The sequence below is a fragment of the Balaenoptera physalus genome, assembly GCF_965194825.1.
Source record: "Balaenoptera physalus genome assembly, chromosome: 3".
Lineage (NCBI taxonomy): Eukaryota > Metazoa > Chordata > Mammalia > Artiodactyla > Balaenopteridae > Balaenoptera > Balaenoptera physalus.
In genome coordinates, this window is record NC_138890.1 from 916,310 (window position 1) to 944,174 (window position 27,865).

General features: G+C 62.8%; 1 protein-coding gene across 9 annotated transcripts; it reads left to right on the plus strand.

The window, feature by feature from the left end:
* Positions 1-1,025: 1,025 nt before the first annotated feature.
* Positions 1,026-27,704, plus strand: APC2 (APC regulator of WNT signaling pathway 2). Of its 9 annotated transcripts, none has more exons than XM_082456152.1 (16): positions 1,026-1,809; positions 2,109-2,248; positions 8,481-8,639; positions 8,786-8,876; positions 9,004-9,184; positions 10,065-10,173; positions 10,312-10,428; positions 11,088-11,165; positions 11,371-11,469; positions 11,993-12,383; positions 12,893-12,988; positions 17,219-17,358; positions 17,715-17,792; positions 17,938-18,593; positions 20,399-23,141; positions 23,172-27,704. In XM_082456152.1, the coding sequence occupies exons 2-16, from the start codon at positions 2,195-2,197 to the stop codon at positions 25,308-25,310; spliced, it is 7,131 nt and encodes a 2,376-aa protein (XP_082312278.1). In that variant the 5' UTR covers positions 1,026-1,809; positions 2,109-2,194; the 3' UTR covers positions 25,311-27,704. The 9 variants fall into 9 exon arrangements, with proteins under 9 accessions (XP_082312278.1, XP_082312276.1, XP_082312277.1 ...); XM_082456154.1 differs by having other exon boundaries at positions 1,029-1,809; positions 17,938-18,054; positions 18,379-18,593; positions 20,399-27,704; XM_082456155.1 differs by having other exon boundaries at positions 1,029-1,809; positions 10,315-10,428; positions 17,938-18,054; positions 18,379-18,593; positions 20,399-27,704.
* Positions 27,705-27,865: the final 161 nt, after the last annotated feature.

The following is a 27,865-nucleotide window of genomic DNA, read 5'->3' on the forward strand; positions in this document are numbered from 1 at the left end:
GAGTCAAAATTATTGACTGAACCTTTAGCACAGTTTCTTGTTTTGTAAAAATGAGCAGGACCCTCCCTAGTACAGCAGCATTGGTGTAACCCCTCCTCAGGCCCCCGGTAACCAGGGTCACCTTTTGAGCCTTCACAGGAAGCTTCCAGCCTGGCCACCACAGGTCACCTCGGTGGGCTTAGGGCAGGAGTGGCAATGATCATCACTTAAATTTTCTGCAGTTTGTATAATTACCTACGATTAGGAGACTGCATATTAGTATTGTATGCGAAACACCCTGTCTTATCCAGACTGCGGCGCACACTGTGGCCGCCAGGTGGCGTCCGAATCTTGGAGCACTGTCGGGGCGGTCCAGGGAGCGAGGCAGGAGTCCTTGTAGACCCGGACGTCCCCGCCCAGCCCTTCTGTCTGGTGGCGGCCCGGGCTCCGCCTTCAGGCCGCGCTACGTTCCTGCTTCTTTGTCCCGTCCCTCCTGAATCTGTCCTGGGCTCCCCAAGCCTGCGCGCCATCTCCACCATCTCAGAGGCAACTGCTTCTCTGGGACTCGGGGCTCTACACCACTCCCCCACCCCCGTCGGTCAGCTAGCTTCAGAACCTAAGTTGGATCTGCCGCTTCCCACTGCCCCACTGCTACCACCTTGGCCAGCCCTCCACCATCTCCCACCTGGACGTCAATTTAATGCGTGTCATCCTCCTGGGACCTCCCCAGGCTCCAGAAGAACGCCCAGGGTCCGCCGTGGCCCAGGAAGCCCCACCCCTCCGCTGTGCCTCGGCCTCTCCAAACCAGTTCCCACCTCCCAGCCTTCCCACGGGCTCCGCTCTCACCCGGACGCCCTTCACGCTGATTCCCGGCACCTGCTTGCGGAGGCCGGCTCTCACCATCCGGGCCACAGTAGCGCCCCTTTCTCCTCTCGCCGCTGTTCTATACTCCCCAGGACTTAGCAGAGCTCGTGATAACGCCTCCTCCGCCACCCCCACCGTCCCTTTCCATCCCCCCTCCCCCATCCCTCCCCACCCCACACCATCCTCCCCATCTCCCCCACCCCACCCCGCCCTCAGTCGCCCGGGACCCCGCCTCGTCTCCCGGCACCTCCCACGGCCTGTTCTCCCCGAAGCTGCCAGAGGGCGCGTGTGAGCAGCGAGCGGGGCGCGTCCCTGCTCTGCCCGCCGCCCTGGGGGTTGGCTCCCTCGTCCCCCCACCCTGGCGCTGCACGGCCTGACCCGCCCAGTCCCCTCCTCGCCCTCACCTCCTGCCCCCTCCCTTTGCGCTAGCGGTTGATTCTGCCGGGATGCTCTTCTCTCTTGGGTCACCCCCCAGGTCTCCACTCAAGTGCCCTTCCCAGTAGCCCCCCACGCCCCCCACCTCCCCTGCTGTTTCCTCCTCAGCGCCCACTTCTAGCCAACATGTTCTCCTGTTGACTATCGGTCCCTCTCCCCCCATTGTCAGCTTCCCACGGGCAGGGGTTTTGACTATTTTGTTCACTGCATAGGGCCCAGCACGCAGTAGGTGTTTAATAAGTGTTTGGTAAATGACTGAAAATTGGTTTACGTGTGGTGTCGCCCACCAGGCCCCCGCGTGCCCAGCGCCCAGTTCAGAGCCCGGCAAACAGCAGGCGCGCAGCCAACGTTTGCTGAATGACTAATGAACGGAACGCGCGGCCCCGGCCACTGCGGGGACACTGTCCAAGCAGGCAGCCGACTGAGGCCGAAGGGCGGCGCCCCCCTCCGTCCCTTCGAGATCTCCGTCCTCTAGGGGACCCCTCATACCCCGGGCCCACTTCCCAACACCGGACCGCCTCTCCAGCTCCCGTGAGAGCCTCTCCCTGCTCTTCCCCCGTCCCCAGGGACTCCTCCCGCACCTCTCTAGGGCTCCCCAACCCCGTTGGACCCCCGCCCCTCCCCCCGCCTTCTCCGCTCACGCTGGTCCCCGCCCCCATCTCCCTCACTCGGGATCTCCTCACACTGCCCCTCCCAAGTCCTCAGTCCCTCGAGACTCCCTTCCCCCGCCCGGGCGGGCCCCCCAGTCCCCCCCTCTTTCGCCCCCTTCGCGTTAGAGTCCCCGCCTGCCCCGCCTTGTGACCCCCCCCTCCGTCCCTTGCTCCGCGCAGGCGCACGCTTCCCGGCCCGTCCCTCCCACCCCCACCCCCGGCGGCCGAGGGGCGGGGCGCAGACTGATTGAGGAGGTCGCGGCTCCATGGGGCTCCTGGGGCTGCTGAGCCTGCTGCACTCGGCCTTCTTCGGGGACCAGGTAGGGCGCGGGGTCCCGGCCGCGGGGGGTGGGGTCTGGCCGTGGGCGCGGCTGGGGCGGGAGAGCCGCAGCCCGGAATGGGGTGAGGACCGCGGTAACGGTGGTCGCGGCAGCGGGAGGCGCAAGGGCACGCTGAGGGAATCGCCAAGGGTCTGGGGTCTCGCGCAGTCGCTGTGGAGACCGTTGCCAGGGAAACCGCCTCAGGTTGTTCGCAGGGCTGGCAGCCCCTCCCCCGCGCCGCAGCCACAACCGCCCCCCCCCCTCCGGGTTTGCGCAGGCGCGGCCACGCCGGGCCCAGCCTTCTGCCTCCGAGACAGACCCCCGGACCCCTCCTCATTGCGCAGACCAGAAGACTGGCTGCGGCGGGAGGGCTGCGGCGGGGGGGCTGCGGCGGGGACTCGCTCTGCCGAGGCTCCGCCGTGCGCAGGCGGGTGGGGGACCGTGCCACGCCCTACACCTCTCCAGGCCTCAGTTTCCCCTTCTGGCCGCAGAGCGTAGGGCTGACTTAGATGTTCGCCCACGCGGATGTTCATAGTAATATCCATCCCACCGGGCCCGAGCGCTTTGCTGGCCTCCGCAATCTGAATTCTGGGGCAATAAGATCCCCTCTTTAAGAGAAACTGAGGCTGGGAGGGTGCAGCAGGAAGCCCAAGGTCACCCCTCGAGCTGGGCTGGAGCCTGAGCGCGGGGCGGAGGTGCCCGCAGAGGACACAGCCCAGAGGCCGGCGGGAGCTGTCCGCGGTGCTGAAGGGGCCGCGAGCCCGCCCGCTCCACGCCCGGGAAACTGAGGCCCAGAACCGTGGTCAGGCGACCCATCCCGGGTCGGGATTCGGGGACACGGCCTGGACCAGCCGGCCCCCCCCCCCCACCTCCAGTGGCATTCTCTCCTCACCTGTCAGGGCCCTGCGCAGTCACCCAGCCTGAGCCCGTCTCTGTGATCTCATGACCACCTGCTGCCTTCCTGCTTCCCTGTCCCCCACCCCGATCCAGCTCCGAGTCGGGGGACGCTCCTGGTTCCGCCCCCAGCCCCTGACACGGCGGAGGCTCAGTGGGGAAGGGGGGGAGTGTAATCAAGGGGGCAGAGATGCCTGGGATCAGGCTCAGAAGGCCCAAGAGTGAACCTGGCTGTGTGCCAGGCTCGGGGGGGCGTTGTTTTATGGTGGGGATGGGGAGAATCGAGCCCTGTGCGATAGAGGGAGCAGACGATACCAGGGAGGGAGACTGGGAAGAGGCCCCCCACTAGGCCTGGGCAACCCGAGATTGGGCCTGGGGTCCTGGGAGGCTCTGAGGGTTCCGAAGGCTCTTGTCTTTCTAGAATTTACAGTGATGCCCGATTCTGGCTGTGGCTCAAAGATTTACAGGGTCAAGGATTTGGGGTGGTGTCAGGGACGTGATGTTCCAGAGGCTTGGGGACAAGGGCATTTTGCCTTGGGGTCTCAGCCCTCATGTGCCCTCAACCTTCCAGGCCCCAGCCCCATCCAGACTGGTGAGGAACACCCAGGGAGGGCCTGGTGGGGCTTGTGCATGAACTCAAGCAACGTGCTCCCTGCCCTGAGCCTCAGTTTCCCCCTGTGTATGAGGACAAGACTGGCCATTGGACCCTCCAAGCCCCCTGCCAGCTCTAACGTTCTGGCTGAGAGAGGTCTGGAGAACAGTGGCATCTAAGACTGGATGGGGGAGCTGAGACTTCATCCCATGGGGGTTGGGGCAGGGATTCTCTAACCACCTCCCAGTGAACAAAATGGGAAACTGAGGCCATGCCCCAGGTCATGCAGGGGAGTCAAGGTGGAGCTGAAGTCGGCCCTGGGCTCTGTCCTCTACCTGCCCCCATTCCAGCTTTGCCCAGTCTGCCCTGCTTTCCCGTGGTCAGCTCAGCCCCAGGACTCCTCCTGCTCTAAACGCCTCATCAGTTCCCTGGTCCAGCCCCACCACCGAAGTCCATATGCCTTGAGTGGGCTCTGATCTCTCCTGGCTCCAGGCATTGTATGTGCTCTTCCCTCAGCCTGGAATGCTTTTCCCCTCCTTGATCCCATGCCCAACTCTGATTCATGCTGAAGAGGCCCAGCACTGGTGTCCCCTTCTCAGTGCAGCCTTCCCAGCCTCTGGAAAGAGCCCTTCTGCCCATTGCACTCCCTCCTGGGTCCCACAGGCTGGGGGCGGCTGTGTTTGGCTCCGGAGGCTCTGGAACACGGAAGGTCCAAGTTCTTTCGGCGCCCCCAGCGTTGTTGTCCCAGGGTGGGACGCAAGGGGCCTCCTGCAGCCGGCCCAACAGGAGACACCATGGTGGCCTTGGTCCTTGTGTCCTTGGCTGCCCCTTCTGTCCTGTCCTTCCCTGCACCAGCCCTTACAAAGGCTGCAGCCACCTCCCCATTTTACAGAGGGAGAAACTGAGGGTCTCCAGGTGAACGACTTGCCCTGGCCCCCCAGCCAAGAGAAGACAGAGGCAGGCCCCAAACCCATGGCTCCTTCGTCCTTTGGGCAGCAGGCGGCCTGAGCTGCAGCTGCAGATTCGGCCTCTGGGTGTTAAACCCTCAAGTGGCCTCCAGGGACCCATTGACGATCTGAGACAGCTGGGGACGGGTACTCCTGGGAGCCCAGCCCCCTCCCTCCTCTGGCTTCCCTTGTGCGAGGGTGAATTATGGGTCCCACATGGGGCAGAGACACAGAGGGTCAGAGATTCAGAGAATGTAGGAAGGGCCATGGTGTCACGGAGGCGCTGACACTCTGCAGGGCAGGGTGACAGGGAGAGATGTAGGGTCCCAGGTGCTCCCCAGCGTGCCTGCCCATCCCCCACGCTCACCCCCCCATGCCAGCCAGGACGCTCGATGGGGTGGTCCAGCTGGATCCCCAACCCTGGCCTGCCCTGACCCATCGGATCCAGGCCAGGCCGGATCCGTGGGGAGGGGCTTCCTGCCCCGCCCCTGGAGCTTCCCTCCCTCCACCCTAAGGTTCTGATGTAACACCCAAGACTGGATGGCTTACACTCAAATTCTGCAGATCCAGCCATTGCAGGTTCTGAAAGGCCATTTCACCCCGGAATGGAGTGGAGGACACAAGGTCATGGTCATTGGGACGCTCCCTTCCCTAAGGGGGATTCACCCATACACACACGCACACACACGCGCGCGCGCGCACACACACACACGCACACACACAAACCCCCGCCGAACCCGCTCGGAGGCCCGAAGCCCCGCAGCCGCCGGCGGTCCCCGCCCCGGCCCGCCATTGGCTGTTGCCATGGCACCAGCCCATCTTCCCGTGCCGCCATTGGCCGCCGCGCCTGCATCCCGCATCCTCCCCCGCTCGCGGTGGTCTCGCCCAGCGCCCGGAGCGGCGGCGCCGCCTGGCGAGGCCCGGACTGGGCTTTGTCTAACGCAGAGCCCTCGTCCGCCCCGCCGAAACCCCGGAGCCCTGGAGCCCGCGCCCCGCGGCCGCCCCAGCCCCGGAGGACTGGGAACTTGGGCGGGGCCGGCGTAGCTGCGCGGAGGGAGGAACCCCCAGGCCCTCGGCACCGCAGCCGGCCCAACCCCAGTGAGATAAAGTAAGCGGGCGCCTTCCCTGGGTGGAGGGCAGCGCGGGTGCGGCCTCCGCCTTGCCGGAGCCTCCGTCCTTTTCTCTCTCCCGCGCCTGTAAGCACACAGGCTGGAGCCTCCGTTTCTTCAGGGCGGAGCCAGAGGAGAACCTGTGTCCCAGGGAGGTGGGCGTCTGCGTCGCTGCAGTTGATCCCATGCAAACACCCACTCACAGGTTTCAATACCCAGACCTCCCAGAGTCTTCGGACAAGCCACTGTGTGTCTTGGGGAATGGTGCTGCACCTCTCTGGGTGGCAGCTTAACTAGAGGACGTGCGGCCCCTCACTGTCATTCAGACAAACCCCTAGCTATTGGTGCTTTCCTATCGGTGCACACATCTCGGATGCGGTCCCCCGAGGCAGCCTGGGGGTGAGGGGCAGGCAGGAGGGAGGAGGTGGCCTTGTGACGATGGCAGGAGTTAGGAGAGGTGTGCATGTGGAATGGCCTGGGGGAAAGAGAGCTGCCGGTGGCAGTGATGCGGGCTGTATGCAGAGGGCTCACAGCTTATGCTGAGGGCACTGGGGATCCGTGGAGGCATTGGCGCAGGGGAGAAATGGAATCCAACTTGCAACTTTCCCTCTGTCTGTGCATGAAAAGGGGATCGTGGGAGGCCGGGAAGAGGCTGTCGAGGCTGCCCTGGGAGGGGCCAGCTGGGTAGAGCTTGAGGGGCTGGTGGGAGTGTGGCATTGGGGACCCAGTTTGGAATGGGAGGGAGCCTGATGTTTGGCCCTGCTACCAAGTTCAGTCTGATGGGGCCGCAGGAGTGACCACTGGGTGTGGGGAGAGTGAAAGGTCTGAGGCTCGGTCTGGTCCATTCCAGAAGAGCCCCTTGGGGGCAGCCTGGGGAGAGGGCCCCAGGAGGGGTCTGGGTTTCCCGAGTGGGAGGGGCATGCACGGGACTAGTGCTTCCTCCTGGCTGGGCATGGCATGGTGGCCTCAGCCAGGACACAGGGCCCCAGCCGGACCCCAGGGATCTTGCCGCAGCGCCAGTGGGTCCTGATCCCCAGCTGGGATCCCCGACTGAGCCTCGGGCGGGATCAGTATCAGGGTGAGAGGGGGGACTGTGGTCCTCAGGCGCCAGCCTCCCCCACCTGACACGCTGTCACCTATGGGACTGTCCTGTCTGCTCCATGACCACCATCCCACCTGGCCCTCTAGTTGGCCCATAAGACAAGCCTGGTAGACCGAGTTCTCCCCATTTCTCAGATGTGCAAACCGAGGCCTGCAGCAGGGGCGGGGCTTGTGTGCTTCCAGCACTGCCTGGACTTGTGAGCACTTCCAGGGCAGTGTCTGGGTTCCAGTCATGCCTGGTGTGTCCCCCCAGGCTCAGTTTCTCTTTCTGGGAACAGTCGAATGGTGATCCCTGAGGCTCAAGGCTCAGGACTGTGACAAGGCGTCAGATGACAAGGCCAGGCACGCAGTAGGTCCTCTGAGTGGTTAGAATGGACTGACTCCTCCTTGGGGCCGAGCCCCCCCCACCCCTACTCCAGGCCCAGCTGTGCCCACAGTGGGTGGGGGGCTCCTGGGGGGAGGAGAGAGAGAATGAGTGAGCGAGTGAAGGAATGGGTGCGCCCCAGTGGTGGAGGGAGAGGGAAGGGGCAGGTGCCCCCCTGTGGGCAGGGGCGGCTGACTGATTTGGGGAGGGGGCTCAGGCGGGCAGGGGGAGGGGGCTCCCAGGGAGGAGGTGGCGGAGGGGATGGGCTGCCATTGGTGCATCTCAGACAAAGGCAGAGGGAGGGGGTGAGGGCTGATGGGAAGGGAACAAAGAGGAAAGGGGGGCCGGTGGTGGGGCGGCTCGGTCAAGAGGGCCAAGCCAGGGAGGAGACACCGGCTAGCTGGACAGAGGGAGGAGGCTGGGCTGGAGCAAGAAGGGCACCCAGACACACAAAGAGCAAGCGGCAGCGGCGGTTCCAGGGGATGGGGCAGGGGCCCCCGGGGGCTCTAGGGACAGACAGAGGGCTGACTGGAGGGGCACCAGGGCCGAGCAGGTAGCTACTCCGGATCCAACCGCTGCTGGAGGGGGTGTCCGGGCTGCAGACCCCCAGGATGACCGCGGTGGGTTTGGGTCTGGCTGGCTGGCTGTCCAGCTGCTGGGGCCACCATCAGCCCATCCATCGCTTTCTTAGAACCTTCACGGCGTTCTTATTGTCCAGCATCTGGGCCAGCTGGCAGTCTGTCCACCCAGCCTCTGGGCGGCTGTGCTCATTCAGGAGAGGGTCTTGGCTGTCCGTCCATCTGTCTGTTTGTCTCTCTCTCTCTCTGGCTGTGTGTCTCTGAGCCTGGTGGCATTGGGCTGGCGAGTCCCCCTGCCAGTTTCAACTGTCTGGCTGTCCGTCTGTCCAGCCAGCTGTCCGTCTGTGTGTCTAAAAGCTTCACAGTGAGGGCCAGTGTCTGTCTGTGTCTTGTCTGTTGGTCAGTTCAGCTGTCTGTCTGAACACCTCTCCGACAGTTCTGTCCCTCTGTCTCCCGTTGTCCCTGCCTATGTCTGTCACTCCACCTGCCAGGCCGTCTGTCCGCCGGATTCCCTGGGCCAGCACCATCCCGCCTGCAGCAGTCCACGCCAGCCACCCCTGCCTGAGACCCAACCCAGGGCTGGAACTTAGGTTGAGGGCCGCCCCCTACCCAGACCCTCGGATGATCCCTCTCTCCCGTGGGCCCAGGCGCTGCAGGAGCTGAAGATGACGAGCTCCGTGGCGCCCTACGAACAGCTGGTGCGGCAGGTGGAGGCCTTGAAGGCCGAGAACAGTCACCTGAGGCAGGAGCTTCGGGATAACTCAAGCCACTTGTCCAAGCTGGAGACAGAAACGTCGGGCATGAAGGTGCGAGGGGAGGCTGGGCGGAGGACGTGGACCCGGGTCACGGGGACAAACACCAGGGCGCTGGGCCCAGGGATGGGCAGGCAGGACAGGGGCATCTCACAGGGGGCTGGACCACCGACGGCTCTCTTTCCGGCCTCCATGTTCAGGAGGTCCTGAAGCACTTGCAGGGCAAGCTGGAGCAGGAGGCCCGCGTGCTGGTGTCCTCAGGGCAGACCGAGGTGCTGGAGCAGCTGAAAGGTGAGGGGCTGGCCTGGGGACCCCCCACCTGCACGTTGGGGCCAACCCTGGTCCGCTTCCTGAGGGAGCTGGGAGGAGGGGGGCAGGGGGCGTGCTGACCTCAGCCTCTCCCTCTGCGCCCACCCAGCCCTGCAGATGGACATCACCAGCCTGTACAACCTCAAGTTCCAACCCCCGGCTCTGGCCCCCGAGCCCACTGCCCGGACCCCCGAGGGAAGCCCGGTGCACAGCTCCGGGCCCTCCAAGGACAGCTTTGGGGAGCTGAGCCGGGCCACCATCCAGCTGCTGGAGGAACTGGACCGGGAACGGTGAGATGGCGGGGAACCTTGCCACAGGCAGTGGTCACAAGGCTCCACCCACCTCATGAGCCCCCCTGCCCGCTCCCTGCCCCATGCCCATGTGGCGCCTCAGCCCCCTTTCCTGGCCCAACTGACCTCAGCTGGAGGACAAGGGCGGGAGTGGTGGTGGCGTTCCTGGCAGAGGGGAAGGCTCCTGGGAGACGTCCCCAGGGGTCCTGGACACACAGGCGTCACCAGGAACAGGGCTGTGTCCAGTGCCAGGGCTCAGAGTCAGGCCTGGAGCCAGAGAGACTCAAGGCGGCCTTTGTGGAGAAAGGGCTGCGGCCCAAGAAACCTGGGCCTGAGGCCAGAAGAAGGAGGCAGGGTCTGGGTGCCTAGCTCAGCTCGGCTGTGTTGTGTGGGGTCAGACAGGGAAGTTCTGGAGCAGCCTGGAGTTAAGTCCATGCTTTGCTGTCTGACCTCAAGCAAGAACCCTAGCCCCTACCAGCCTCAGACTTCTGCTCTGTAAAATGGGAATAGCAGTGTCTCCTCACAGGGTGTGAAAAGGGAGACTCTACTGCACCTGGAGCAATCCGAGCCTGAAGTTTGCACTGTGTAGGCTAGAGGGAGATTAGCCGGTGTTCGAGAGGTGTTAGAACAGCCTCCTCAGAGCCTTTCTCCGAGGACCAAGATTTACAAAGGAGTTACCTTTTTTACTTTCAAATAATTTCTGCACTCCATCCCCACCCCAGTGCCGGGGGCACCACGGGCGAGACTTTGCCACACTACCTATTAAACTTGGCACCCAGTAAGCACCCCACAAGTGATTACAAAAATCAGAGTAAACAAACACATTATGGCAACGGCTCCCGCTCTGTGAGCCCGCGTCCACCGACCGGCCCTCCGCCAGGTGTTTCCTGTTGAATGAGATTGAGAAGGAGGAGAAGGAGAAGCTCTGGTATTACTCGCAGCTGCAGGGCCTATCCAAGCGCCTGGACGAACTCCCTCACGTGGAGACGGTGAGCGTGCGGAGCTGCCCGGGGTTTTGCGGTGCCCCGCCCCGCCCCGCCCATGGCGGGGGGCGGAGCGGAGGCCCAGCCCTCGCCCGGGTATCGCCCCCCACCCCCAACTCACCGAGGCCCGCCCGCCCCTCCCAGCAGTTCTCGATGCAGATGGATCTGATCCGGCAGCAGCTGGAGTTCGAAGCCCAGCACATCCGCTCGCTGATGGAGGAGCGTTTTGGCACCTCGGACGAGATGGTGCAGCGGGCGCAGGTGCGGCTGGGGCGGAGCCTGGGCGGAGCCATGCACCAGCGGGCGGATCAGAGCACAGATATTGTTGTGGGAGGAGCGCAGATATTGTTAATGGGCGGGGTTACATGTCTGCGGGCAAATCAGAGGACAGAGACTCCTGCGGGTGGGGCCTGACGCAGGAAGCGGAGCCATAGTTAGAGCTGGGTGTGAGCGGAGCCAGAGGCGGCTTAGCATAGAGCCCGGCTCAGAGGACAGAGTCCCAGAACGATAGGGACGGGGCGACCAGTGCGAGGAACCGAGTCTGAACAAGACTTGGGCGTTGACAGTCAAATGGCGGGACCAAGTCAGAAAATAGGTGGGTCCAGAGGGATGGCCTGGGGAATAAGCTGTGGGCGGGGCCAGAGCCTGGGCATGAGGGTTGGACCTTGGGTGGAACCAGGAAGTGAATGGAGTCAGATAACTGGGCGGGGGAGGGTTGAGAATGGGTGGGCCATATCAAGGAGGAGGCGGGGTCAGAGCCCAGGGTGGGGTTTGGGCAATGGATGGGGCCAAACCAGGGACTGGGCGGAGTCAGCATGGGGCAGGATTTGGACTGGGGACGGGGACGTATTGGGAGTGTGGGCGGAGTCGGAGCCGGGGTGGGGGTGGGATTTCCTCAGTGTGCCCTTTCTCCCACGCAGATCCGTGCTTCCCGCTTGGAGCAGATCGACAAGGAGTTGCTGTCGGCGCAGGACCGGGTGCAACAGACCGAGCCCCAGGTACCAGGAGGGGCGGAGTCAGGGCCCTAGTGGGTGGTGACAGCCCCAGGCAGCAGGGAGACCCCCGGGCCCTGCCCAGGGTTCAGGAATACGTCTGCGGCCCCCGCCACATCGTCATGGGGGTAGGGCAGGCATCAGCAGCCTGGGCGGGCGCTTTGTGGGGTGCCCCTGGGCGGAACCCGCAGGCCTGGAGTTCTCCCCACAGGCCTTGCTGGCAGTGAAGTCGATGCCGATGGATGAGGACCCCGAGGCTGAGGTCCCCACGCACCCTGAGGATGGTGCCCCTCAGCCGGGCAACAGCAAGGTGAGGGGAGTCCGGGGGTGGGGGATGCTGAGAGGTGGGGTGGGGGCAGTGGCGGCCGGCTGGGTTGGGATACACAGTGAAGTGGGTCCTGCATCCCTGCTGCATTTGAAGGCCCCTCCCTCTCCAGGCCGCCATAAAGCATCCCCAGGTGTGGGAGGGTCACCCTGAGTTGGAGTGAGTCGGGAGGTTGGGTTGTGGTGCGGAGCCTGGCGTGGGTGTGGATACCTGTTCTGTATATTTGGGGGGCACTCTGGGCTTAGATGTAGGGGACCACCCCTAGGAGTACTGGTGAGGCTGATGGGGTGGACATTTGGCTCTCATGGGCTGGGGGAATCTCTGCAGTGGGGTGTGTGTGTGTGTGTGTGTGTGTTGCTTCCCGGGAGGATGCAGGGTGAGGGTAGTGGGGTGAGCAAGAGATTCTCCTGGGCTGAGGTCATAGGACTCCCATCCGTTCAGGGGGAGTGCAGGTGGGCCAGGTGAGCCAGGCGGGGCTCCCCACCCTGACATCTCCTGCCCCTCGCAGGTGGAGGTGGTCTTCTGGCTGCTGTCCATGCTGGCGACGCGTGACCAGGAGGACACGGCACGGACGCTGCTCGCCATGTCCAGCTCACCTGAGAGCTGCGTGGCCATGCGCCGCTCGGGCTGCCTTCCGCTGCTGCTGCAGATCCTGCACGGCACCGAGGCCGGGGCTGGGGGTCGCAACGGGACCCCAGGGGCGCCGGGAGCCAAGGATGCGCGCATGCGCGCCAACGCAGCGCTACACAACATCGTCTTCTCCCAGCCGGACCAGGGTCTGGCGCGCAAGGAAATGCGCGTCCTGCACGTGCTCGAGCAGATCCGTGCCTACTGTGAGACCTGCTGGGACTGGCTGCAGGCCCGGGACGGCGGGCCCGAGGGCGGCGGCGCCGGCGGCGGTGAGTGAGTGAGCAGCTTCTGTGCGCTGGGCGGCAGCCTGGGCTCCCCAGGTGCCAGGGCAGCACCGCTGGCAGTAACAGCGGCCTCTGGCTTTTGCCGGGCACCTGCTCTGTGCCACGCGCCAGCTGAGGCCTCCTGGGAACCTGTGAAGACAGACTGGCAAAGGGATAGCCACAAGATAGATGCTCAAGAAACGGTCGTTGATTGAAAGGATCGATTGTAGTTAACCCTCGAAAGGCGGGGGCAGAGTTTGAGATTCCTAGCTGTTGGGGCTGCCCACAAAGTTAGTATCAGATGCTAAGCACCAGGCTGGGTGAGGCAGGCCCCTCCTTGTTCACTTCAGAGGGGCCGATGCTCTGGGGGTAACCCCACACGCCCGGCGGGCAGCACTTTGTAAAGCTCCAGGTCTTGGCAGGTCTGCAGGGTGGAGACTGCAGGGAGGGGCGGAGACCCACCAGGCGACATTTCCTGCAGTGGAAGGGCTCTGACCCGGTCCCCTTGCCCACAGCCCCGGTCCCCATCGAGCCACAGATCTGCCAGGCCACCTGCGCCGTGATGAAGCTGTCCTTCGACGAGGAATACCGCCGCGCCATGAACGAGCTGGGTGAGTGCCCCTTGCCGCCCCCGCGAGCTGGAGCTACCCCCGATCTGGACGGCCTCTGGGCCTCACTCAGCGCAGGGCAGGTTCTCGGCACTAGTGGTCCTGGGGTTCAGAGAACAGGGGAGAGGCCGGGAAGCCAGGAGAAAAGGTGAATCGAAGCTACTGGGTGGTCGAGGCGGAGCGACCCTGTGAAGTTTTAGGTTTGGGAGTACTACAGCATCTTTTCCGCATAAAAGTAATCAAAACACGGGGAAAGGAAATATCAAGGGCCAAACGAGGCACTACTTCTCACCCGGCAGATGGTCAAAGCACTCAAAGTTTCTTCTGTAAGGTCCCACGTGGTCTGGCCACATAGACTCGGGCGCTCAAAACCCAATGGGGGTGGTGGGGGGGAGCGCCCAGGTGCAGCCTTTCCGGGGCGGGGGGGCATCTGGAGTGGCAGACATTTTACAAGAGGGCACAGGTCTGCAGTCCTTCCTCTGCCAGCCGGTCCAGGGACCCCTGGAGGTTACCAAGCTCCTTCCAAGAGGCTTGCACACTCACTGCTATGTTGATAATTCCACGAAGATGCGATCTGCCTTTTTCACTCGTGCGCATGTGTGTTCAGAGGGGTTTTCCAGGCACTCCTACTCTGAGGACCGCTGGGCTGTGCGTTCTGGGGTTAAAAGATTTCTCCGTTTTCATTTCTAGTGTGGTAAATATTTTTTGTTTATTGAAGTATAGTTGATTTACAATATTGTGTTAGTTTCAGGTATAAGGGGATGCAGTTATATATACATTTTTTTTTATATTCTTTCCCATTATGGTTTATCACAGGATATTGAATATGGTTCCCTGTGCTCTACAGTAGGACCTTGTTGTTTATCCATCCTGTCTATAATAGCTTACATCTGCTAATCCCAGCCTCCGACTCCATCCCTCCCCCCTAACCCCCACCCCCTTGGCAACCATAAGTCTGTTCTCTGTGTCCATGAGTCTGTTTCTGTTTTGTAGGTAAGTTCATTTGTGTCATATTTTAGATGCCACATAAAAGTGATATCATATGGTATTTGTCTTTGTCTGACTTACTTTACTTAGTATGATAATCTCTGGGTTCATCCATGTTGCTGCAAATGGCATTATTTCATTCTTTTTTTAAGGCCGTGTAATATTCCATTGTATCTATATACCACATTTTCTTTATCCATTCATCTGTCAATGGATATTTAGGTTGCTTCCGTGTCTTGGCTATTGTAAATGGTGCTGCTATGAACACGGGCGCATGTATCTTTTCAAATTATAGTTTTGTCCGGGTATATGCTCAGGAGTGGGATTGCTGGATCATACAGTAGTTCTATTTTTAGTTGTTTAAGGAACCTCCATACTGTTCTCCATAATGGCTGCACCAACTTACGTCCCAACCAACAGTGCAGGAGGGTTCCCTTTTCTCCACACCCTCTCCAGCATTTGTTATTTGTAGACGTTTTAACGATGGCCATTCTGACGGGTGTGAGGTGGTAGCTCATTGTAGTTTTGATTTGCATTTCCCTAATAATTAGTGATGTCGAGCATCTTTTCACGTGCCTGTTGGCCATCTGTATGTCTTCTTTGGAGAAATGTCTATTTAGGTCTTCTGCCCATTTTTCGATTGGGATGTTTGTTTTGTTGTTGGTGGCAGTATGATGACTATTGAGCTGTAACCCAAGTGAACTCTTTGGGGTCCTCAAAAAAATGTTCAGCACGTACAGGGGTCCCGAGATGAAAATGCTGGCATGTCACTGGTGTCCGTCAGTCAGGCAAGGGATGCGTGATGAGCTGAGTGGCCCCTCAGTTCCAGTGAAAGTGCCCCACGCACAGTTCAGTTCAACCTCTTTTCCCCTATTGTTATTTTTTTCCTTTGTGTGTGTTCCCGGGAGTGGAGTTTCCAGATTAAGAAGCAAAAAGGCTTTGGAAGCTCCCCACTCCAACTTCTAATTACGTATTTAAACATTTTTTAATTTTATTTTAATTTTTTTTTGGCCACGCTGCAGAGCTTATGGGATCTCAGTTCCCCAACCAGGGATTGAACCCGGGCCCTCAGCAGTGGAAGCACCGAGTCCTAACTACTGGACTGCCAGGGAATTCCCTAAACATTTTTTTAAATTGTGGTAGATTATATGTAACATAAAATTTACTGTCTTAACCATTTTTAATCTTATCTTCCCAAACTGAAACTCTGTCCCCATTAACTACTCAGTCCCCCTCCCCCTCCCCAGCCCCTGGCAACGACGAACCCACACTCTGTGTCTGTGGATCTGCCTGTTCTGGACGTTTCCCATCAATGGAATCACACACTCTGTGTCTGGCTTCTCTCACTGAGCATCGTGTTCTCAGGGTCCATCCATGTGGTAGCGAGGGTCAGGGCGTCACCCCTTTTCGTGGCTGAGGGATGTCCCCGTGTGTGGAGGGACACGGTGTGTTTCTCCATCATCTGGTGATGGACACTCAGGCTGTTTCCACCTTCTGGCTGTTGTGACTTGTGCTGCTGTGCACACACACGTACAGGTTCGCTTTGGAAGTTTGTAGGTTTGTGTTGCTAAGCCCCTTCCCCAGGGTGGTCCCCACTGGTGTGCTCTTCAGCAAAACTGCCTCATTGGTCCCGGGTCCCGAGGACAATCCTGTTGCTGAACGAGGGGGAAGGGCTGCGTGTGTTTGGGTTCCTGCAGGTTCTTTCCCTTCTACTCCCGCTGACCATTTACTCTTTAAAAAAAAAAAAATTATTTATTTGGCTGCACCAGGTCTTAGTTGCAGCATGCAGAATCTTTTTTTTTTTTTTTAATTTATTTATTTTTGGCTGTGTTGGGTCTTCGTTTCTGCGTGAGGGCTTTCTCTAGTTGCGGCAAGCGGGGGCCACTCTTCATCGTGGTGTGCGGGCCTCACTGTCGTGACCTCTCCCATTGCAGAGCACAGGCTCCAGACGCGCAGGCTCAGTAGTTGTGGCTCACGGGCTTAGTTGCTCCGCGGCATGTGGGATCTTCCCAGACCAGGGCTCGAACCCGTGTCCCCTGCATTGGCAGGCAGATTCTTAACCACTGCGCCACCAGGGAAGCCCCAGAATCTTTTCTTTTTTAACTAAAAATATTTTTTTTGGCTGTGTTGGGGTCTTCGTTGCTGCATGCGGGCTTTCTCTAGTGCGGCAAGCAGGGGCTGCTCTTCGTCGTGGTGCACTGGCTTCTCGTTGCGGTGGCTTCTCTTGTTGCGGAGCACGGGCTCTAGGCGTGTGGGCTTCAGTAGTTGTGGCGCACGGGCTTAGTTGCTCCGCAGCATGTGGGATCTTCCCGGACCAGGGCTCAAACCCGTGTCCCCTGCATTGGCAGGTGGATTCGTAACCACTGCGCCACCAGGTAAGTCCCCATGCAGAATCTTTTAGTTGGGGCATGCAGGCTTTTAGTTGCAGCATGTGGGATCTAGTTCCCTGACCAGGAATCGAACCCCGGGCGCCCCTTGCTTTGGAAGCACGGAGTCTTAACTGCTGGACCACCAGGGAAGTCCCGACCATCTACTCTTTGTAAAGTGAGAACCCAGTTGTCCTGGTGAGTAAAGAACTGTGTGTGCAGGAACCTCCCTGGCGGTCCAGTGGTTAAGACTCCGTGCTTCCACTGCAGGGGCCACGGGTTTGATCCCTGGTCGGGGAACTAAGATCCCACATGCTGCGTGGCATGGCCAAAAAATTAGAAAAGAAAAAAAAGGAAAAGAAAAATCGTGTGTGTGGGCCATCAGCAGTGGCTCCTGAGCACACGCCGTCCGGTCCGTCCCGGGGACGCAGCGGGGCAGCCGCCAGCCCTGCCCTCAGTGGCTTGCTGGCTGACGGTTTGGGAGCTTCTCATCTGGGGAGTTGGGGGCTTCCCTGAGGAAGTCACTCTTGAGCAGAAGGGGACCCAGGAAACTGAGCAAACAGTGGGGAAGAGCATCCCGGGCAGAGGGAACAGCATGTGCAAAGGCCCGGCAGCCGGACGAAGTGTGACTGGGGGCTGAGGGCAGAAAAGAGGCGGGCGTGAAGGTGCAGGGCACCCAGGGGGCTGGGCCAGCCAGGCAGCAGGCTGCCTGGAGGAGGTGTCCTCAGAGTTGGGCTTCAAAGGTGGGCTTAAGGAGAGCAGATTGGAGGGAGGGGAGGGCATATAGGTAGAGTGAGCTGCGCGGGCAGAGGCTGGGAGGTGGGCAGGCGGGGTGGTGGGGGGGTGCCCACCTGCCCCCAGCCCTGCCGTGTCCCCACAGGTGGGCTGCAGGCTGTGGCGGAGTTACTGCAGGTCGACTATGAGATGCACAAGATGACCCGGGACCCTCTCAACCTGGCCCTGCGCCGATACGCCGGCATGACCCTCACCAACCTAACCTTCGGGGACGTCGCCAACAAGGTGGCTGGGTGGGCCGGCGGGCGGGCCAGCATCGCCCAGGCTAAGCCCCGCTGGCCTCCTGCCCGCCTCGAAGCAGCACTGAGAGGCGGGGACAGGCGGGGAGACTGAGGCCTGGGGTCCAGGCCGCCATGCTCTTGGCCCCTCTGCTGCTGCCCCTGTGGAGCGGGGGCCTCTGGGCCTGGGCGGGGTGTCTGTGCCTGCCTGAGCCTCAGTCTCCTCATCGGAGCAACAGGGCGAGTGCTCTCCCTCCCCTGTGGCGGTGAAGATGGGGGGTGGGGTTCGAGCTCTAACACATAGGTGCTCAGTCAACGCGGGAGGTGCCCCCGCCATGGCGTGACTCCCGTGTCGCCCCACAGGCCGCACTGTGCGCCCGCCGGGGCTGCATGGAGGCCATCGTGGCGCAGCTGGCGTCCGACAGTGAGGAGCTGCACCAGGTACCCGGGAGGCTGCGGTGCTGCCGGGGGGTGGGGGGCGTCCCCTGGGCTCTGCCACCTGCCGCCGTGGGGCTTGCGCGTGGGCCCTGCGAGGCACCCTGGCAGCCGGGCCCGGGCCCACACGGCCTGCCCTGCACTCGCCCAGGTGGTGTCCAGCATCCTGCGCAACCTGTCCTGGAGGGCGGACATCAGCAGCAAGAAGGTGCTGAGGGAGGTGGGCAGCATGACGGCCCTGATGCAGTGCGTCCTGCGAGCCTCCAAGGTGGGCACCGGGCGGGGTGGCGGGAGCCAGGGCTGCGCAGTGCCAGCCGCGTGGCCGGGAGGCACTGGCAGCAGGTGGCGAGCTCGCCACCTTGTGGGGAAGTCAAGCCAGACGGACAACCCGCCACCTGGCAGCGGGTCCAGGCCAGGGGCTTCCAACCCGGCGACTCAAAAGGTCTTGCCGTGGCCGGCTGTGTTACTTTTGACTTCTACTCGAAAAGGCATTTGGGTGCCTTGTGTTGGTGCCTCGAGGGAGAGGGCCCGTGGGTGGGGCGGGGCTGGGGCCCCCACCGCTGACCCCCTCCTGCTCCTGCCCCGCGCCCAGGAGTCCACCCTGAAGAGCGTGCTCAGCGCCCTGTGGAACCTCTCGGCGCACAGCACGGAGAACAAGGCCGCCATCTGCCAGGTGGACGGCGCCCTGGGCTTCCTGGTCAGCACACTGACCTACAAGTGCCAGAGCAACTCGCTGGCCATCATCGAGAGCGGAGGCGGCATCCTGCGCAACGTGTCCAGCCTCATCGCCACCCGCGAGGACTACAGGTCAGCCGGGGGCGTGGGGGAGGGCGCTGGGCAGGTGGAGCCCGGGAGCAGCTGGGGTGGGGGAGGCGGCTCCCCCTCTGCGGTGAACCACGGGGAGCCGAGCCTCGTCCTCCTGCGAATGGGTCGGCCCGATGCATCCCCGGTCGCTGACTGTTCTTAGTATAAATACATCCCAAATACTGCCTGGGATATACTCGTACCACATTTTAAATTAACTTAGTAAAAATACGTAGCATTCTAAGTCATATTAATAATGCTTGTTCTTTTTCAAACTATTATGCACTAAGTAGTAAACAATACTTATTCTTCATTAACATAAATATTTACTTCTTACTAGGTAACGTTAACAGTAAGTAATGCTTCTAACGTATGAAAATACATAACCGTTAAAAAGTATAAGTATATCCCAAATAATGCATGGGATATACTTGTGCTAAAGATTTTACCAATTAAAATAAAATATTAATTTATTAATAATGCTAATAACTAACAATATTGAGATTTCTGTTTACTTTAAAAGTACTATCTTTAGTATAAATACATCCCAAACACTGCACGGGATATACTTGTACTAAATTTTAAATTAACTTAGTAAAAATATACATAATTTTCTAAATAATATTAATAATAAATACTTGTTCTTTATTAAAATATTATTCACTAAGCAATATTAATAAATAAAACAATGCTTATTCTTCATTAGCATAAATATTTATTACCTACTAGGTAACATTAATAATAAGTGATACTTCTAATGTATGAAAATACATAGCTATTAAAAAGTATATCCCAAATACTGCATGGAATATACTGAATTTTAAATTCATTTATTAAAATAAAAATGCATTATTTTCTGAATAATAGTAAAAATGTGTTCTTTATTAAAATAAATAAAATTATTTGTTAATACTAATAAATAATGCTTCAGATATATGAAAACACATAACTTTAAAAAAGCATATCCTAAATACTGCATGGGATATGCTTGTGCTAAAGACTTTATCAATTAAAATAAAACATTAATTTACTAATAATGCTAATAATTAGCAAACAATACTTAGATTTTTGTCTTCTTTTAAAAATACTATCTTTAGTATATTCCTGAATGTTGCATGGGAGATACTTGGGCTAAGGATCTTACCATGTAAAATAAAACATTTACTAGTAAGGCCAATAATTAAGAAACAATACTTAGTATTTTTAAAAGCAAACAGAAATATGTCTTTAGTATATCCCAAATATCACAAGATTTAGGTGCCCTAAAATGAGTTATACTCTACAGTACTATACATAAAATAAGTAATCAACAGGACCTACTGTGTAGCACAGGGAACTCCAATCAATAGTCTGTAATAACCTAAATGGGGAAAGAATCTGAAAAAGAACGGATACATGTATATGTATAACTGAATCACTTAGCTGTACACCTGAAAGTAACACAACACTGTAAATCAGCTGTACTCCAATGTAAAATAAAAAAGAAATAAAATGAGATGGTTTTAATGAAATTTCATTTTAAATAATAAGTAATATTAATACATTAGTATTGTTTCATAAATAGTTTGTTGACATCAATGAATGAAAGCTTTCACACAAGTACAGCGCATTCAATATTTGGGATATGCTTTTACTAAAAATGTATCCCTTCCTTTGAAATTCAAAGTTACCTGGGCACCTTCTGTTCTGAGTTGCCCCATGTGGCCACAGTCCTGCCGGCGCGCGGGCGGCCGGCGGGCTGGGGTCCGAGCTGGGCGGGGGGCCTGACGCGCCCCTCCCGCCCCTCCTCGCCCCTCGGGCCCCCGTAGGCAGGTGCTGCGGGACCACAACTGCCTGCAGACGCTGCTGCAGCACCTGACGTCGCACAGCCTGACCATCGTGAGCAACGCATGCGGCACGCTCTGGAACCTGTCGGCCCGCAGCGCCGGCGACCAGGAACTGCTGTGGGACCTGGGCGCCGTGGGCATGCTGCGCAACCTGGTGCACTCCAAGCACAAGATGATCGCCATGGGCAGCGCCGCCGCCCTGCGCAACCTGCTGGCCCACCGGCCCGCCAAGTACCAGGCGGCGGCCACCGCCGTCTCCCCCGGCGCCTGTGCGCCCAGCCTGTACGTGCGCAAGCAGCGGGCGCTGGAGGCTGCGCTGGACGCGCGGCACCTGGCGCAGGCGCTCGACCACCTGGAGAAGCAGGGCCTGCCCGAGGCCGAGGCCGCCTCCAAGAAGCCGTTGCCGCCCCTGCGCCACCTGGACGGCCTGGCCCAGGACTACGCTTCTGACTCGGGCTGCTTCGATGATGACGACGCACCCTCCCTGGCCACCGCTGCTGCCGCCACCGCCGAGCCTGCCAGCCCCGCCGTGCTGCCCCTCTTCCTGGGCAGCCCCTTCCTGCAGGGCCAGGCGCTGGTCCGCGCCCCGCCCGCCCGCCGGGGCGGCCTGGAGTCCGAGAAGGAGGCCGGCGGGGAGGCAGCTGTGGCAGCCAGGGCCAAGGCCAAGCTGGCACTGGCAGTGGCGCGCATCGACCGGCTGGTGGAGGACATCTCGGCCCTGCACACCTCGTCCGACGACAGCTTCAGCCTCAGCTCTGGGGATCCCGGGCAGGAGGCCCCGCGGGAGGGCCGCGCGCACTCCTGCTCCCCTTGCCGGGGGCCCGAGGCGGGGCGGCGAGAGGCCGGCGGCCGGGCTCACCCGCTGCTGCGGCTCAAGGCGGCCCACGCCAGCCTCTCCAACGACAGTCTTAACAGCGGCAGCACCAGCGACGGGCACTGTCCCCGCGAGCACTCGCGGCCCTACCCGCTGGCCGCGCTGGCCGAGCATTGCGAGGGACCCCTGTGCGGCCAGGCGCGGCCCAGCCGGCTTGACCTCAACCTGCCCAGCGGCCAGGTTGAGCCCAAGGCCCGGGACGCCGCGGCCACAGATGCCCGCGTGTGCACCATCAAGCTGTCGCCCACCTACCAGCACGTGCCGCTGCTTGAGGGCACCGCCAGGGCGGGCGCGGGGTCCCTGGCCCCCAGGGCCCGGAAACAGGCCTGGCTGCCCGCAGAGGACCTGAACAAGGTGCCCGAGAAGCTGGCGGCGGAGAAGGCACCCCTCTGCCTGTCGCGCTGCAGCTCCCTGTCCTCACTGTCCTCGGCCGGCCGCCCAGGGCCCAGTGAGGCCGGGGACCTGGACGACAGCGACTCGTCCCTGGAGGGGCTGGAGGAGGCCGGCCCCAGTGAGGCCGGGCTGGACGGGGCCTGGCAGGGGCCGGGGGCCGCCTCCCTGCCCATGGCCATCCCGGTGCCTCAGCGGGGCCGGGGCCTGGGGGTGGAGGACGCCACGCCGTCCAGCTCGTCCGAGAACTGCGTGCAGGAGACGCCACTGGTGCTGAGCCGCTGCAGCTCGGTCAGCTCGCTGGGCAGCTTCGAGAGCCCATCCATCGCCAGCTCCGTCGCCAGCGACCCGTGCAGCGGGCTGGGCAGCGGCACAGTCAGCCCCAGCGAGCTTCCTGACAGCCCCGGGCAGACAATGCCACCGAGCCGCAGCAAGACGCCCCCGCCGGCCCCCGCGCCGCCGGGCGAGCGTGAGGCCACCCAGTTCAGCCTGCAGTGGGAGAGCTACGTGAAGCGCTTCCTGGACATCGCCGACTGCCGGGAGCGCTGCCGGCTGCCGTCCGAGCTGGACGCGGGCAGCGTGCGCTTCACTGTGGAGAAGCCCGACGAGAACTTCTCATGTGCTTCCAGCCTGAGTGCGCTGGCTCTGCACGAGCTCTACGTGCAGAAGGACGTGGAGCTGCGGCTGCTGCCCCCGGCCTGCCCCGAGCGCAGCAGTGGGGGAGGCGTGGGCCCCGGGCACCGCCGGCGGGACGAGGCCGGCGGCCGCCTCGAAGGGCCAACATCCACCGACCGGGACCTGGAGCTGCTGCGCGAGTGCCTGGGTGGGGCCGTGCCCGCCCGGCTCCGCAAGGTGGCCTCGGCACTGGTGCCTGGCCGCCGCACCCTGCCTGTGCCCGTCTACATGCTGGTGCCCGCCCCAGCCCGGGAGGATGAGTCCTGCACCGACTCGGCCGAGGGCACGCCAGTCACCTTCTCCAGCGCCACCTCCCTCAGCGAGGAAACACTGCAGGGACCCCCCGGGGACGGCGGGCCTGCGCAGGGGCAGAAGGCTGCAGGCCGTGCCGCCCCCACCAGGCAGCCCACCGGGCACCGGCACAGGGCGGGGGGCACGGGCCGGAGCACAGAGCAGCCCCGGGGGGCTGGCAGGAGCCGCGCAGGGCTCGAGCTGCCCCTCTGCCGGCCCCCGAGCGCCTGCAGGGACAGGGACAGCTCCCGCCCGGGCCGGGCGCGTGGGGACGGGGCCCTGCAATCTCTGTGCCTCACGACACCCACCGAGGAGGCTGTGTACTGCTTCTACGGCAACGACTCAGACGAGGAGCCGTCCGCGGCAGCGGCGGTGGCACCCCCGCGGCGGGCATCTGCGATCCCCCGCGCGGTGAAGAGGGAATCCCTGGCTGGTGGCAGGAAGGAGGTGCAGGCCGTGCCCAAGGTCGCGCCGCCCAAGGTTGCTGCGCCCAAGGTCACGCCGCCCAAGATTGCTGCGCCCAAGGTCGCGCCACCCGCCAGGGGCCAGCCCAGCCTCATTGCCGATGAGACGCCACCATGCTACTCCCTGAGCTCCTCCGCCAGCTCCCTGAGCGAGCCTGAACCCTTTGACCGCATGGCCAGCCGGCCCCGAGCCCGCGAGCCAGGGGTCACCAAGGACCCAGGCCCCGGGGGCAGGCGGGACGGCGCCCCCCGCCCGCGGGCCGAGGCAGAGCTGCTCCGGCGCTGCACTGGCTCAGCCGTGCCCAGACGCCGGCCCCAGGTGTCTGGCCCAGGGTGCCGCCGGTCCCGAGCGGCGCAGCAGGAGAAGAGGCCAGCAGAGGGCCCCCGGGAGCACAGTGAGGAGGCAGCGGGCTCGGACCACGCCTCAGACCTGGACAGCGTCGAGTGGCGCGCCATCCAGGAGGGGGCCAACTCCATCGTCACGTGGCTACACCAGGCAGCGGCGGCGGCCACCGGCGAGGCCTCCTCTGAGTCCGACTCCGTTCTGTCCTTTGCCTCAGGGCAGTCGGTGGGCTCCACCCTGCAGCCTCCCCTGCACAGGAAGGGGCGACGGCCAAGGGCAGAGGGCCAGGCAGGCAGTGCCATGCGGCCAGAGAAAAGGGACAGGGCTCTGGCCCAGCGCAGCGGCGACCTGGAGAAGCCACGTGGCACTCAGAAGGCCACGTCTGGGGTGCCAGCCGTGCTCCGGGGACGGACGGTGATCTACATGCCCAGCCCAGCCACCCGGGCCCAGCCCAAAGGTGCCCCTGGGCCCCGCAATGTGCCGAGAAAGACGGGAGCCCCAGGCCCAGTGCATCCAGCAGCCCCCGCCAAAACCCCAGGCCCCGGGCAGCAGCGGTCTCGAAGCCTGCACCGACCTGGCAAGATCTCAGAGCTGGCGGCGCTGAGCCCCCCTCAGAGGAGCGCCACGCCACCCGCCCGCCTCGCCAAGACCCCCTCGTCGAGCTCCTCCCAGACCTCCCCGGCCTCCCAGCCTCTGACGAGGAGGTCACCCCCGGCCGTCCAGGCTGCAGGACCCCTGCCTGGCCCCGGGGCCTCCTCCGCAACCAAGACTCCCGCCCGGGCCCTGCTGGCCAAGCAGCACAAGACACAGAAGTCGCCCGTGCGGATCCCCTTCATGCAGAGGCCCGCCAGGCGGGGGCCGCCACCCCTGGCCAGGGCAGCCCCGGAGCCAGGTCCAAGGGCCCAAGGGGGCCGCCCGGGACTGCCTCGTGTGGCCTCCGCCCGCTCCAGCGGCAGCGAGGCCTCCGACCGCTCCGGTTTCCGGCGGCAGCTGACCTTCATCAAGGAGTCGCCGGGCCTGCTGCGCCGCCGACGCTCCGAACTGTCCGCCGCCGAGGCCGCCACCCCGGCTGCCCAGGCCAGCCTGCCCCGCCGTGGCCGGCCCGCGCTACCCGCCGTCTTCCTATGCTCCTCGCGCTGTGATGAGCTGCGGGGGGCCCCCCGGCAGGCTCCGGCCCCCCAGCGGCCCCCCATGGCCCGGCCCGGCCCGGGCGAGCGGCTGCCCCGGCGCACCAGCTCTGAGAGCCCGTCTCGCCTGCCGGTCCGCACGCCGGCCGCGCGGCCCGAGACGGTCAAGCGCTACGCCTCCCTGCCTCACATCAGTGTGGCCCGCGGGCCCGACGCCCCCGCCCCTGGGCCTGTGGCGGACAACGCGCCCTGCAGCAGCACTGGGGAGGCCGCGCCGGGCACCACGTGGCGTCGCATCCGGGACGAGGACGTCCCGCACATCCTGCGGAGCACGCTGCCCCCCCGCGCCCTGCCCCTGCTGGGCTCCTCACCCGAGGACGGCCCCACAGGCCCTTCTCAGCGCAAGACCAGCGACGCCGTGGTCCAGACCGAGGACTTCGCGACTGCCAAGACCAACTCGAGCACGTCCCCGAGCCTGGAGAGCTGGGCGACCCCACAAGCCACGACCGGCGGCCCCCCCTCCCTCCTCCTCGGCAGCGACGTGGACGGGCCGGGCCCCGCCAAGGCGCCCGCCCCCGGCCCCTTCGTCCCCGCCAGCCGACACGGCTCCCCCAGCCGCTCCGCCCGCGTCCCCCCCTTCAACTACGTGCCCAGCCCCATGGTGGCAGCCACCACTGACTCTGCCGTGGAGAAAGCCCCCGCCCCCGTCCCTACCGGCCTCCTGGGATAGTGGCCGGGGCTGGCCTTCCAGAACGTCCTCTCCCGGCCCAGGGCCGTCTGGCTGCCCCGAGGGTGGTCCCAGCACCCGCCTGCCCACCCGGGCCCCCGCCCTCTGAGCCTCTGCCCTGCCCGTACGGGCCCCACACTCACTGCGTAGACGCTTGCTTCCGTGCCCAGGGGGCTCCGCAAGGAAAGTGAGCTGCAAGGTGGACCTTACGTCCCCGCCAGGGGGCGCCCACGGGGGCGTCGTCCCAGCCTGGCCCCCACGCGGAGACCGCTCTCCTGGCTGGGGCTGTCCTCGGCAGTGCCCTCCTGGGCTCCTGACCCCACCGGGCCCAGCATCAGCACCACACCCCCTCCCCTCCCCTCCGGGGAGCTGCAGGGAGGTGACAGTGCCCGCCCGCCGACGTGGGGGACGGGAGCCTGCCAGCTGGGGGCAGCGGCAGGCAACCGTGGCAGAGCAGGCGCAGCAGAAAGCCTGTAATTAAGGGCAAGGCTGAGTAACTTGTTCACGAGGGCTTAGCCCGTTCGTCTGCCTGTTCAGCCTCAGCCTGGGGCACGGGGGAGGGGCGTGGCTGAGCCCCACAAAAAGGGGGCCCCACCGGAGACGGCGAGTGTAGGGAGCCTGGAGCACCCCGGGACTGGCCGGGGGTGGTCTGGACACAGCACCCCCGCAACCCTCGTAAGGAACACGGAGAGGCAGGCGTGCCGCGAGGGCTCTGGCCGAGGCGGGCGGGGCACCGAGGGGAGGCCGGGGCCCGGCTGACCGCCCCGCCGCCGGGCCTGGACTGCACTCTAAGGGAGGACGTCCCGGCAGGCGCCCGCCCGGCCCCCAGCCTTTCCCTTTTCGATCTCAATCTCCTTTGCGACGCGGGAAGCCCTGGATCTGTGGGCTCCGTGCGGGCACGGCCTCCTCCCTGAGGTCCAGCACAGCTGTGGGACTCGGAGTGGGAGGCCCTAGAGCCCACAGGTGCTGCAGGGAGCTGGTCCCAGAGGAGGCGGAGGGGGAGCCCCAGCACACCTGCAGGAAGAGCCGCCCACCGCCTCCCTGCAGAACCCGGCTCTGGGCGGGGCTGCTCTCGGCCGACCCGCGGATATGCAGTCACAGTCGCCCTGCAGAGCTGCTCCTGGGGCCGGGGAACCCTGTGCCGGCGTCCGTCCTTTCTCTGGGAGGAGGGGGAGCAAGGCTGAGTCAAGAGGAGGTGCTGGAGGGGCCCCATCTCCACCCCGGGCGCCACTGACTGCCCCTCCTCTCCCTCGGACACCGTGCCGCCGCTGAGACACACAGACTCGCTGCAACCTCTCCCTCACACCGGACACCCGTCCTGCAGGACAGGCGCCAGGACTCTGCCTGAGGGCCTGGACGCAGCACGAGGGAAGGGCTGCACCACGTGCCCCTCCTGTGGAGGGCCAGCCGGCGGCAGCAGTGGAGGAGGCCGGGGGCTGAGCAGGGTGCCAGGAACCCGGCCCCCTGGCGGATCAGGATCAGACGCGTCTCAGGAACCGGCCGCCCCCGGCCCCCCGCCCCCAGTCCCCTTCAGTAGCCAGAAGGGCGGGGCTGGGGGGGCGTCTTCCGAGCGCCTTCTCAGATATGGGGGCTGAAGGATGCTGCTCCCCACCACCACGGGCCAGCCTCCCCTGGAAAAGGAGGCCCCACCCCAGCTCGCCCCGCCGTGAGGGGTGGGGTGGGAGCCCCCCGCACTGGGAGACCCAGGTGGCGCTCTGGCCGCTGTGTGCCTGTCTCCCCACGTGGGCCGTGGGGCGAACTCCCAGAGCTACCTCTCGGCGAGCAGCGCGGCCACCGTGACTGGGGGCAGAGGACCCTCCCCGGCTGCCCCCGCTGCCCTCTGTCTGGCCCAGTCGTTCTCTCCCCAGGCCGGGGCCATCCTGTCAGAGCCACCTCTGCCTTGTCCAACCCCTGCAGCGGGGCCAGCCACACCTCATCACCCAGCCCATGGGGCCAGTGGGGGCCCAGGGCCCTGAGAAGATGGGCTTCCTGGAGGAAGGCAGTGGCGGTTGCTGGACAGTCGTCTGAGGCAGGAGCTGGAGGACCACAGTCTGAAGCCCTCAGGACGCCGCCCGGCCACCCGCTGAGGGGACACGGGGCACCCACTCCCGGACCTTGGCCCAGGGGCAGACGGACGCCACGAGCTGGGTTCTGGATTCGGTGCATCACCTGACCCCTGCCACCCTGCCGGCTGCAGCCCGAGCCCAGCGGTCTAGGCTCCCCCTCCACCCTGCGTCTCCCTCCTGGGTCTGCAGTGCCACCGGACACATGTAAATACGTACAGCCCCGTCCCATCCCGTCCCCCCAACCGTAAAGCCATCATCTGGCGGAAGGAGGCCGCGGAACCAGGCGTCGCATATGCACCTTTAATAAACAGCTGTTGAGTTGCGCTCCACACTGCCTGCGCCCATCTCCAGAGGGGACAAGCCGGGGTGGGGGTCCACGTGCCGCCTGCAGAGCCTCGCTCCCCACAACCCCCCACAACCGCGAGGACGCAAGGGGACGCCCGAGGGCTGAGCCCCAGCGTGACCCGGGGGTGCGGGGAGAGCGCTCAGGAC